Source organism: Vulpes lagopus, chromosome 13 (genome assembly GCF_018345385.1).
Source record: "Vulpes lagopus strain Blue_001 chromosome 13, ASM1834538v1, whole genome shotgun sequence".
NCBI classification, from domain to species: domain Eukaryota; kingdom Metazoa; phylum Chordata; class Mammalia; order Carnivora; family Canidae; genus Vulpes; species Vulpes lagopus.
The window spans coordinates 18,434,339-18,447,331 of record NC_054836.1 but is presented as its reverse complement, the minus strand read 5'-3'; the positions used below and the strand labels follow the sequence as shown (position 1 = coordinate 18,447,331).

Genomic DNA, 12,993 nt, shown 5'->3' with positions numbered 1-12,993 from the left:
TTAATTTAAAAATAATGGCACAATTTTGCATGATAGGAAACCAATTTACCTTTTCCAGGAAATTTCACAATATGCTCTCATTATGAAAGCATACAGTTTTTCAGTAAAGTCACCCAAAAGGATATTTTCCTTCACGTGATTAATAACCAAGAATGATTCACGACATATACTGACAATTACTGATAGTCTGATAACCGCTAAGAAGCTGTTCTAAAGTCATAAGCCTCTATTCTTGCAGAGCATGTAACAGGTGTTCCCACTCCCTGTGTCCTTTGTATACACATTCATTCTGTATTCAAATCACAGAAGCAAGAGACAGGATAGGGTCTGTTACCTCACTGCTAATTTCCCTAGCAAATAAACCAGCAGCTGCTGGTCCATGAAACACGTTGCCACCAGGAACAGGGCATTATATGCAGGGACAGGATGCTTTCATGGAGTCCTTCAGCAGCACAGTTGGGGGCTTTCCTTCTCTTAGGTAAGGCACTGCATGAATTGTGTTTCAGCTTGTTGTTTGTTTTGTTTTGTTTTTAATTGTGAGCATAAGGTAAATATTTGCTCTAAGCTGTAGATTCACTCAGATAATTGAAGAACAGCTCAGAACCTTTTAAACAATAACACACTTTGTTCCAGCAAAGAGCAAGAACATTTAGGAGAAATGAGGTTTGATAAACAGATGATTGTGGTTTTCTTAGAACAGCAATTATTGTCAACAGCACTCATTAAGACCTTCTAAAAACCTAGTGAGGGGGATCCCTGGGAGACTCAGGGGTTTAGCCCAGGGTGTGATCCTGGGGTCCTGGGATCGAGTCCTGCAACAGGCTCCCTGCATGGAGACTGCTTCTTCCTCTGCCTGTGTCTCTGTGTCTCTCATGAATGAATAAATAAAATCCTTTAAAAAAAAAAACTAATGAATTTCTTCTTTTTACAAACTTTACATATAGATTTCATAGCCTCTAATGCATTTTATTTTGGCAAATATTCACATAGGTCATGAATTTGTGACCGTTTTTAGTGAAACTCATAACAATTTATAAAAATGATTTTAATTAAAGTTATTATGATAAACTGCTTCATTTTAAATTACCTATCATGAAATGTGAGGAAAGGTGAGGTTTCAAAGTTACAAAAAACATTTTATACACAATAGGGAGAAAATGTGTTAAAATATTATTTCTCCAAAATATCGTTAGCCTTTCTCTTTGCCCAGTGGCTAGTCCTATTAACTATTTTTTTCTTAACTTTACTGTTTTCCTTTTATTCGTCTTTTCATTCTTAGAGTTTAAGAGTCTTTCTCTAACATTCCCATTGTTTTAATGTCATCTTTTTTTTTCACCAGGTGTTCCCTTTCTCATTCTTCTTATTGATCAGTTTTAAAAATCAAGTTCCTTTCTTGCTTTGTCTATAGTCAACAGATAGGGACTCAAAAAAGACTTTATTCTTTAAATTTTAAGAATGGATTAACTAAGCAATTTGTCTTAGCCTTTTGCAGTTTAGAGCCTCGCTTTCACTATCTTTTGTTATAGTTTTCATTGTAAATGCGATTATTATTCAAATTATATGTAACTATATATCCCACGTATTTTGAGGTGTTCAGTTTGTAAATTTTTCTAGAAAGTGTTTGAGTTTCCCATAGTTATGATTGCCCCAGAGTTGATGTTGTCAAATTCAAACCTATATAGATTTTTAGTTTTTGAGCTTTTAGAAAAAATCAACAATCACCATAACTGATGTTTTATCTTTGAGCATTTTTCTGGGCTCTGAAAGTATTCTGTGTGTCAGTGTCCCCACTTATTTTTAATTTTATAACAACGGGAATGCTGTCATTTAATAAGTAATATTTTTGAAATTGGCTTTAAGAAGAACTTTAAGACAATTTATTTGAGGAATTTGACTAAAATAAAATGTACAAAAGTACATAGAAATAGCATGTTCCTTAAGTTATCCCTTAAGTCTTTCTTACGCAAATTCGCTTTTCTCCATTGATAGTATGTTGTAAAGACCATATGTGATGTGGAAATCTTTTTGTCTTTAGAATATTAGAAACCTGACTGTTTTTCTTTTTTTTGAAAAAAATCTTAAAATTTTTGAAGCCCAAAATATAGCTTTTAAAGTGTATTCAAAGCACAACATAATTTCTATTTTCCCTAAGGATACAGGAGTTTATTTTCAGTCAACAATAGTTGTGTTATGCTTGCTAATATCATACATGATAAAGGGGAAGTAAATGCCAACTATCTTGAGGTACAGCTAGAGGTCACTTTGTGAAGTTTGATGTTTATATTCAATACAGTGAAACTGGTCTAGGGAGTCTTTTGTTGCTGGAATATAGATAAATTTTACAATATGACTTCAAGTGTTTCCTAACACCAGACATTCCTTTATAGTGCTATTGTTAAACAGTTTAAGGAAGTCTCTAAAAGGGAGATTATTGCTATAATGTTGTACGTCAGATTATTAATGTTCCTGCAAGTTAACATAATGCCTTATATGCAAAAAGTCTATAAGGGTTTTTCTTTTTTGGGGAGGGGGTTCTTTTTTATATTTAAAAAGTAGGTGTTAGTGAATCTAATAATAAAATTGAATTTTATTTGAGTCCAATTATTTGGAATATCAAAAAGAAATTAAATTTCATCCATTTTTGATCATTTATTTTCCTAAGGTTTATTTGTTCATTCAGAGGTTGACTTTCTAAAATCAATAGCTTTAGTTCTTTAGGTTTTCTCATACAGCTAGAAAAGAAAGCTTGAAAAATTCTCAAAATGAAGGTAATTTTTTTAAGTTAATACACTACTGTATGACAGCATAGCTTCATCACATCAATAGTGCAAAATACAGCAATGGCAAAAGAGTGTGTTCTTAAGATGTACAGAAGGTATCCAATTATCTGTTTATTCACTAAAGTTCACTACAAGTAAGGATTACATCATATCAATAGGTTCTTTCCTACAAAATGAAAATATTTTAGTAGCTGAGATAAGACACTGTATAAAGAAAATTACATTCTTTGCTGATATTCTTATAACTTGCTATCTATAATTTATCTGATAAAATGGTATAGGCAATCTAAGGAAAAAGCTATTGTAATAGCTGCACTATCTCTGTCATATGTATATTTGAAAAACTACATATATTTGAAAAAATTAAATGATATGATTTCATATGATTTGATGTCATATATATTGAATGCATTCAGAGATATTGGTAGTGGTGTATTATTTAAGGCACAATTACATGACACAATTTCTAAAATAGCCCAAAGAACTAGTTCACACCCCGTAGACAATTATTATGACATATAAAATGTTATTTTCTTCTAAAATAGTTTCATTATTCCTGGGCTGCCATATTTGTATTGTATTTAACCATTTATTAAATAAAATTAGCTTCCCATAACTTCAGTCATAGACTCTCCAATTAGTCTTTTCATACTTAAGACTCAGTATTCTGATTCAAGATCCCAAAGTCACCAACATTTTCTATTCTAGTCGTGCTAGCCCCCCATAGTAGTAAAGAGCCTCCCAACAATTTTCTGACTAATAAAATCTCAGTTATACTTTAAACTACAACTACAAAAAAAAAAAAGAGTAGAGGAAAAACAGTTCTTCCCCTTTTCCAAAAAACAAAGCAAAATAAAAGGGGGGGGGAAAGACATAAATAAGGACTTCTGACTTTCCCAAACAAGAACTGATTGGCCAGAATTGCATTCAGGCGATATATAACTACAACTCACTGTCAAAGTCAACTACTGAGTTTTAAGGCAGCAGCCATGCAGCTTTTTCCAGTGCATTCTCAAGACAATGATGTGGATTCCCACCATCCCTCAGAGTTCCTGAGCAAAAAAAACACCTTACTAAAGGACATCCAGGGATTGTAACGTAAGCAGACCAAAACCTGAGAGTCAATACTTCAAAATTCTCTGGGCCCTCTCAATTAAAAATGGGTCCTTCACCTTCAAATGTAAGATAGCTGCTACCCTGAGAAAAGCATCTAAGGATGTCAAGAACAAAATGTAAAGAGTAGGAAGACACTTAGACCTCATCTAATATTACCCTCCTTTCACACATGAGAAAACTGAGGTCCAGAGAATTAAAATGACTTATCTAAGGCCATTTACCTGGCCAATTGCTATTTTATCCCTGGTGTGTAAACTTTTACTAAGACCTTGCATTTCAGCTGATTTTTAACTTTATCAAAGTGTCAAATACAGAAATTTCTCTGCAAATTTAAAGATTAGGTTCCTAAAATCTCTTATTTCAAAGCAATTTGCAAGTGATGAATTTATGACTGAATGTTGAGAGTAGGACAAGGAAGTCCAAACCCAAGAGTGAACCATGAAACCTCATAAATACTTTCATATTCACTGGTATAAAAGGAGACAGCAACACACTTTATAAGTACAGTGAAAATTACATTTGATGTATCTCAAGTTACTGATCCTGGGTATTAAAAAAATGTTTTTGTTTCTCGCTTACCAGGATTATGTCAGGCACTTCCTACCCCCAACTTCAATGAAAAACATATAGATGCATGTTGTTTTGTACAGGTAACACATATGTTAAGAGGAATATTTTCCTTTTCTGGTCCCCCATCTAAATGCCCAGTGTCTTTCTCAATCTGTGACTTGAAGAACTTCACTTTCTTCTATTGGTCCCTATTTCACATATCACAGGCATTACTAGGTCTAGGTCCTAGATTTACTTTCTCTTTTTTTCTCTTAATGATTTCCTTGCAGAAACCACTACTCGTTTTCATAATCCACTTTCCCTCCTCTTTAGAATTCCCAGCACCAGTTCCTTCTTTTTCTAATGATTCAAACTAGGACCAACTACAAATATAACATTCTTACACTTGCCAGAAAAGAAAACAGAAGTAAATCCTCATACCTTTGTAACTCCTTTGTTATGGACCAAATCACTAAAATGAATGTGCAGGTACAACCCATTATCAGAAAAAAAATTATAAAATCCATCACAAATACAGAGTCCAAGGAGACTATAAGGCACATATTCATTTTGCCCATAGAGTTACCTAATTCTCAATTCATATAGTCAGTCTCAGGTTAGCACCTGGGAGTTCCTTCTCCTACTCACTTCCTGTGATCTTCATCTTTGTGCTTTCTCCTAAGTTTTCTAACTTGTCTGCCAGACCCAGGTCTCACTCTCTACCGACAGCTAACTGAGGACCAAAATGATGGAAATCTTTACCCTCATCTCCACCCTGGGAAGTAAGAGAGAGATTTACTTTTGGTAGAACTTGGTTCCTCATAGTAGCAGACCTACCTCTTTTAGTTTCTCCAAAGAAATCATTCACATAGACTTTTTTACCTTTCCTTTCCTAATATTGATGGACTTTTTTTCCCCTAAGATTTTTATTTATTTATTTGAGAGAGAGAGAGAGAGAGAGCACGCGCACAAGCAGGAGGAGCTGCAGAGGGAGAGGGAGAAGCAGGCTCCTCACTGAGCAGGGAGCCTACAGACATGGGGCTCCCTCCCAGGACCCTGAGATCCTGACCTGAGGACCCTGGGATTATAACCTGAGCCGAAGGCAGACACTTAACTGACTGAGCCACCCAGACACCCCTATTGATGGCCTTTTATAACATCACTTAGACAAAGCTTAAAGACCTTCTTTCTAGTAGGGATGAAAAGGAAAAGCAATCAAAGAAAATAACCATTTTTATATGGGAAAATTGAAATTGTAAGATATCTCTATTTATGCCCAAATCTCTTTTCTTATCTAGGATTTTATTCCATATTCAGCTTCATCAAGTTTTCTCTTTCTAGTGGATCATTTTAGTAGCTACAAACATAATGTTCAGCATCCATCCAAAGGAACAGAGAAGAAAGAAAAGAACATTTTGGGATGCCTAGGTGGCTCAACAGTTGAGCATCTGCCTTCGGCTCAGGGCATGATCTTGGAGTCCCGGGATTGAGTCCCACATCAGGCTCCCTGCATGGAGCCTCCTTCACCCTCTGCCTATGTCTCTGCCTCTCTCTCTCTCTCTCTCTCTCTCTCTCTCTCTCTCTGTGTGTGTGTGTGTGTATGTGTCTCTTATGAATAAATAAATGAAGTTTAAAAAAAAGAAAAGAACATTTTTCTAGTTCCCATTTACAACAAAACTTCCCAGAAGAATTATCAATACTCACTGAATATAGTTTCTGTTCTTTCTTTTTTCCCTCACTGTTCAAAATACTTCACATTTAAATTCCTGCCATTCTTTCCTTCACTATTTCAAATGTTCATATGCTGTCAGTAGTATATTGCTCCCTTTTAAAATGAAGATATCAAAACACATAGCTTTTAATTTAGGATTCCAGCAACATGGTAGTCTGAACTAAGGAAGATCCTCTTCTTAATTGCAAATACTAGAAGTGCTAAATAAAATTTTAATATATGTATCATGGCTCAAGGTAAAAGTGTGGAAATCTCCAGGGGCCAGAGAATAAGAAGAAACCTGCATACATAGCAGTGACTACATGGGCCCAAACAACACAGGTAGGTAGGAGGCTGGGAGCCAGGGCCATGCTTTGAGCAGAGCTCTATGCCCTAAGGCCCTCCTGGCTCTCATTCTCTCCTAAACCCACATTAATCAGGCTTTCATCCCCAGTATATCTTTTCAATATTACCTCTTTGATGTCAAATGGGCACTCAAATGAACATGTCCAAAATTAACTCCTACTCTGCCTCACAAAAATATATTGTTCCCAGGCTTCCCCATGGTTAATTTCTTAGTTGGCATCCATTCTTCCAGTTGATCACGTTAACAACCTTGGAATCATTCTTGACTCTTCTTTGATTCTTGTATTTCACGTGAGTGTGTCATCAAATCCTATTAGCATCTCAGCCTTTCTCATAATATCTTTACTACCACACTGGTCTATAGTACAAACATCTCTTGCCTACTTTACTGCAGTCACCTCCTCAGTGGTCTCCCTGCTCCTGCTTTTGTCCCTAAGTTCTATTCTCACAGGTGCTAGATTATACCAAAAAAAAAAAAAATTAAGAAGAAAGATTATATCCCTCTCTGATCACAAAACTCCAGTTTCACCCCCCATCTCACTCAGTGTAAAACTGCCAAAAGATTTGCCATGATCCTAAGATATTGCCTCATCTCTCCCCAGCCACCTTGCTGACCTCATGTCTTACCACTCTCTTCCCCCTCCTCCCCTCTGCTCCCTCTACTTCTGCCTCTTGCTATTCCTCAAACACACCAACCAGATTCACGTTTCTGGGCAAGAATGACTGATCATGAATCCTAATGATCTAATGCCACTCTCCTTGGGATATTTCCATGTGACAAGCCTTTGGCTAAAGGGGAAAACTTCTAATAATGGACTAGTAAGCCATTGCAGAAGACTTTGGAGGGATATTCTGAAGAGGAAGTAACTTCTCAAGTGTTTCTAGAATCACAGAGTTTAATTAGGATACGATATGATTCAAACACAATTTCATAATTTTTAGGTTTCATTGGACTTTAGAACTAATAATCTTTCCCAGTTCTCCTTTTCCCATTATTCTTTAACAGTCATAGATAATAACTTCTGCTTTTCCTTTTCATCTTGACTTTAAAGAAGCCATTGAATCAACATAGTCTTTGGGTGGAGTTTTTAAAATACAGAAGGTTTCAGAGACAAATATTTGCCTGTACAGGTCCTAGAATGGTCAGTACCTAGAAGCCTCTCTTCTTTGCAAGCATTATCGCCAAATCAAATTCTGTCTTTATTGCCCCTTAGGTTATGAAATGTGGCTCAGGGTCATTATGACTTTCCTTTCCTTCATAGCAGGTGCTTGCTCAGGGCTGAAAGTGGCAGTGCCCTCACACACCGTTCATGGTATCAGGGGTCAGGCCCTCTACCTTCCCGTGCACTATGGATTCCACACTCCAGCATCAGACATCCAGATCATATGGCTGTTTGAGAGAACCCACACGATGCCCAAATACTTACTGAGCTCCGTGAACAAGTCTGTGGTTCCTGATTTGGAATACCAACACAAGTTCACCATGATGCCACCCAATGCATCTCTGCTCATCAACCCTCTGCAGTTCACTGATGAAGGCAATTACATTGTGAAGGTCAACATTCAGGGAAATGGAACTCTATCAGCTAGCCAGAAGATCCAAGTGACCGTTGATGGTGAGTCCACTATAAGTGACATGGGCAGCTGGGTAGCATGGCAATTAGTAACAGCTTAGGAGATTAAACCACCTGGGCTTTAGGTCCTGGCTCTGTAACTTTGGGCAGATTAACTAACCCAAAGCCTAAGTGTCTCATGGCACAAATTACATTATCTATCTCATGAGGCTTTCTGAAGATTAAATAATACACACATGTAAAGTATATGCATAGTAAAAAAAAAAGTATATGCATAGTGCCCAACTAAAGATAATCAAGCAATAAAGCAGAACTTATTATTTGTTTTCCTGGAAACTATCAAGGATAAAGTTGCTGATACAATAAGATAGAAGAAATTTTATTTTCTCAATATCAGAACATACCTTGGGAAGAGCCCTGTTTTTGTCACATGAATACTTTTATTTTGATACACCGTTTGGGGGAGGATGAGACTTGCTCCAGGACTGTACTGAAGGAGCCATGGATGTTGCTGGAAATGTCCTCTGGGGGAATATGGAGTCAGCTGAATTTCATACATTTATTTTCCTTATTGAGGTATATAAGTAGCATTCCTGCAATGTATTATGTCCAAATCCCAACATCTGATTTTTCCCCTAAAGCCTGACTATTTAACAGATTGTTACTTAAAATTTCCTCTAATTTAGCAGATACCAACTCCATTCCATCAGTTGCTCAGGGCAAAACTTTGCCATTACCATTGACCCTCTCTCACACCCCATCCAGTCCACAAGTTATCACTGTCAGCTTTACCTTCAAAATGCAGAGTTCAGGCACTTCTTTCCACTCCCTCTACTGCCCGTCTCAACCCTACCACCAGCTCTGGCCTGGACTATCCCTAGTAGCCACCAATGACCTCCCTGCTTCTACTCCTGCCTCCCGCAGCCTTAAATTCTGCGATTGCTTTCTATCCCATTTAGTACTCTGTTAGCCAGAGTACTAACAATGTCCTACAAGGCCCCACATGATCCCTTTCAGCATATCCAGCATCTGTCTGACTCCGTTTCCTACCTCCCTTCCCCCTCACTCATTCTGTTCTGACCATACTGCCCTCCTAGCTTTTCCTACAACAGATCAAACACACTTATACCTCAGGGCCTTTGATTCAATCTACCTAGACTCCTTTTCTCCTAGATAGTAGCATTGTTTCCTCCCCTATTTCCTTTAGGTCTCAGACAAAATGTCACTTTATCTACCAAAGTCTTCCTGATTGCCTTATAAAGTATAACCTCAATCCCCCAAAAACAGAGAGAGAGAGAAAGGGAGAGAGAGAGAGAGAGAGAGAGAGAGAGAGAGAGAGAGAGATGGAGAGAGAGATTCCCCCAAACAGAAAGAGAGAGAGAGAGGAAAAAAAAAAGAGAGTTACTATCTATCTTGAGTTCTGCTTTATTCTTTTCACAGCACTTATTTCCACCAAGGTATCATATATTTTTATTTGATTATTTTTTCTCTCCCCTACTTAGAATAAGAGTTTCGTGGGAGCAGGGACTTTGTATTGTTTACTGCTTTGTCCTCAGCACTTAAAAGCTGATGCTGGACTTTAGTAGGCATTCAGTGTGTGTGTGGAGTAAATGAGTAGACAGCAGAAAGACTGAGAGGAGCAAAGGCACAGGATGTGGAAGCAGATGCCTACACAGCAACTATGAAAAGAGAAAAGGAGAAAATGTTAATGAATTTCTCCCAGGTAGTATCCTACCTCTCCCCAAAACTAACTGGAATATTCCATTGCAGGTTAATATATCGTAAAATTGGATCTGTTTGGGGAAATGCAACTAAAATGTTTTAATAGGGGTTTAGGGCCTATGCAAAATATCTTCCTGGGAAACTTCCACATGTGAGTCACACTGTTTAAGGCAGCCTGTTCTAATTGGTTCTCCCCATAGAAGACCTTTGACATTACTTATTTGACTTATCTCATACCACATCTGTTTCTACACAGAGATATTTGAAACATAAGCTTTTCCTGTGTAATAAATGTACACAACTTATTTTTCTTTTTAAATCACAATAATATACACAAAAGCTACACATCCTTTGTTCTTGCCAGGGACTCTAAAGGATTAAATTGAATGGACAAGTTGATTATAACCATCTTAAGAAAAAACTGGAGGCTTCAGAACTACTTAGGTCCCTTGCAAATTATTTCAGTTTACTTTCTCCTTACTTTTCATTCTCTTCTATAGTCTCTGGGCTGAAGGACTGGATCTGTTTATTTCCCAATGCACATATTTCCATGTGAGAAAATGTGTGCATGAGTCAAGAGGAATTTACCTCAGAGAAGCATCAACCCCAATTTAAAGCTCAATAGGAAAAAAAAAAAAAAATAAAGCTCAATAGGAAATTGAAATCTAAATATTGGAACCAATCATTTCTCACTTATATATCATCTCACCCTCTCTGAGTCCTGTGAAGATGCATAGAAGATTATTAAACATATATCTCTCCAAAATGCAGCAGAGAAACATTGCTAGATATAAAGCCCTCTTCATTTTATCACTGACTGCTGTGTAACTCTTTATCAAACAAAGCCAAGAACTTCAAAGATTAATGAAGTTTCCTGAAAATATTTGTGGATACTTATATAATTCCAACTACGACCCAATAATTTTACATTTAAGGCTCAGGGAAGAAATATTTACTCATTCTTGTAAATTTGTTCATTTGACAGATAACATCATGTACCAGATTCATGACATAAAACTATTTTTCCATGACTTGAAGTTCCAACAGGAATTACTACTGGATTTGTCTTTTATATCTCCAATGGGATAAAGCTGCAATGACACATTTTATCCTGTTTTGAAATTGAGTCAGTGTTGAAATGTAGACCTTGGTTTGTAAAGTGACTAACATAATGTTGCATGGCAATTGAAACATATCACTAGTTCATTTATATAGAAAAAGAAATGTAAGTGGTGAAAATGTGATTATCTAAAACTTTCCCTTAATATTTCCTGAGTATAATATATATGAGCTATATATTTTACATATGGTGGATAAAAATTTAGGTCATCTAACCCAAACAGCTATTCTTGGGACATTAAAACAAATCAAGAGAGGGGAATACCATGTAAACTTTGCCCGTGAGCATATACCTTTATGGTGTGGGAGAAAGTACAATAAACAGGAAATAAGATAATACACTAACTGCATTATCTATAAACTAAAGGTTTTCATTAGAAAATCCTTGAAGAATACATTCTAGAATATAAATGATATTTTTATATTTTGTTATTTTGCATTTTCCATTAATTATTTTTTATTGATATTTAATTATTTTCTGAACTGTCTACATCTATAAAAATGTAAAATTTTAGAGTCATTTCCCCAGGTTTTGATATGTGAAAGACCACACAGACTTGTATTATAATTCCATGGTAGCAAAAATCATTTCTATCTCTTTTGATATTGCAGATCCTGTCACAAAACCAGTGGTACAGACTCAGCCTTCCTCTGGAGCTGTGGAGTATGTGGGGAACATGACCCTGACATGCCTCGTGGAAGGAGGGACCCGGCTGGTTTATCAGTGGCTAAAAAATGAAAGGCCTGTCCACTCCAGCTCCACCACCTCTTTTTCTCTGCAAAACAATACCCTTCATATTGCTCCAGTGACCAAAGAAGACATAGGGAATTACAGTTGCCTGGTGAAGAATCCTGTCAGTGAGATGGAAAGTGACATCATTATGCCTACCATATATTGTAAGTTTTTAAAATATATATATTCATGAATTTTGTTCTGGGAAATTTACACAAGGGTGTTCACAGATAATATCAACACAAACTCATTTGTTTTTACATTGTTGTAGTACAGTATTAGTTGCAATTATGCTTCCTACACACTATCTTTGTCATGAAATGTAACTAGTAGCACAATCCTATTTCTTGAAGAATAAGTTGAAATACCAGCCATGGGCCTTTTAGGATACATCTTCTGACTTGGTCAGATGTGTGACCTTATATCCAGTGGAAAGTAGGAACCTCAATTTTAAGAACCCAGAACCATGCAAAGGCACTAACCTTTCATTGAATCTTGAAACTAGAAGCTATTCTATAGTTAAACAGAAGTGAGAATATGTGCACAATAAAATGTATGAAATACAATGTCATAAATACCATAGGGAAGTGAACAAAGGACCATAGTGGCTAGGAACAAGAATTCCAGAGCCAGGGGGGCCTGGGTTCAAATCTTACCTCTCTGTGCCTCGGTTTTTCCATCCATATAGTGGTTATAATACCATTATAATACCAGATAATACCTACTTCATAGAGTTACTGTGAGGAGTAAATCTGTTACTACATGTAAATTGCCCAGAACAGTGACTGACCCATAGTAAGTACTCTATAACTGTTTGCCATTATTATCACTATAATGTTATAAAGCTATGGAAATTCAGAGAAGGAAAACATTACTTCTTGCATTATTGCAGAAAGTAATATTTGAGATGAATCTTGAACAATGAGTATTATTGGGGCAAGTAGCAATGTCCAGAAAAACCATTTCAGGCAATAGGGACAGCAGGAACCCAAACACAAAGCAGAGGTCAAAGTTTAGGCCAACGGTCCAGTTTAGTTAGAGTGTAGGATACAGCAAGGGATGTGGTAGACTAGATGGTCAGATAGATACATTTGAGGTGAATCATGGAGAACTTTAAACGCCAAGCATTATGTGGTAAACAATGAGGAAAAATTGTTTTTTTAAACAAAAGTTCAAATAAAAAAGTCTAGTCTTTTATAAGCTAATACTTGTACACACATAGTCTAGGCTAAATCAAAAAAATGTTTGTCAAGAGAGCACGTTTTCAAGATAGATCACAAACGTCATACAGATATAGAAATGGTATATATAAGAGAGGGAAAA

At 36.5% G+C, this 12,993-nt stretch overlaps 1 protein-coding gene across 2 annotated transcripts in view; it reads left to right on the top strand.

Moving 5' to 3' along the window:
* The first annotated feature begins 334 nt into the window (after window positions 1–334).
* Window positions 335–12,993, top strand: part of HEPACAM2 (HEPACAM family member 2) — a 38,878-nt gene continuing 26,219 nt past the window's right edge. The window contains exons 1-3 of one of the 2 annotated variants that reach the window (XM_041727499.1): window positions 335–478; window positions 7,785–8,138; window positions 11,550–11,834. In XM_041727499.1, the coding sequence (XP_041583433.1) occupies window positions 427–478; window positions 7,785–8,138; window positions 11,550–11,834 (691 nt within the window). In that variant the 5' untranslated portion in view covers window positions 335–426. Of the gene's footprint in view, window positions 479–7,744; window positions 8,139–11,549; window positions 11,835–12,993 lie in introns of those variants that run through there. The other variant, XM_041727500.1, reaches the window with a different exon arrangement.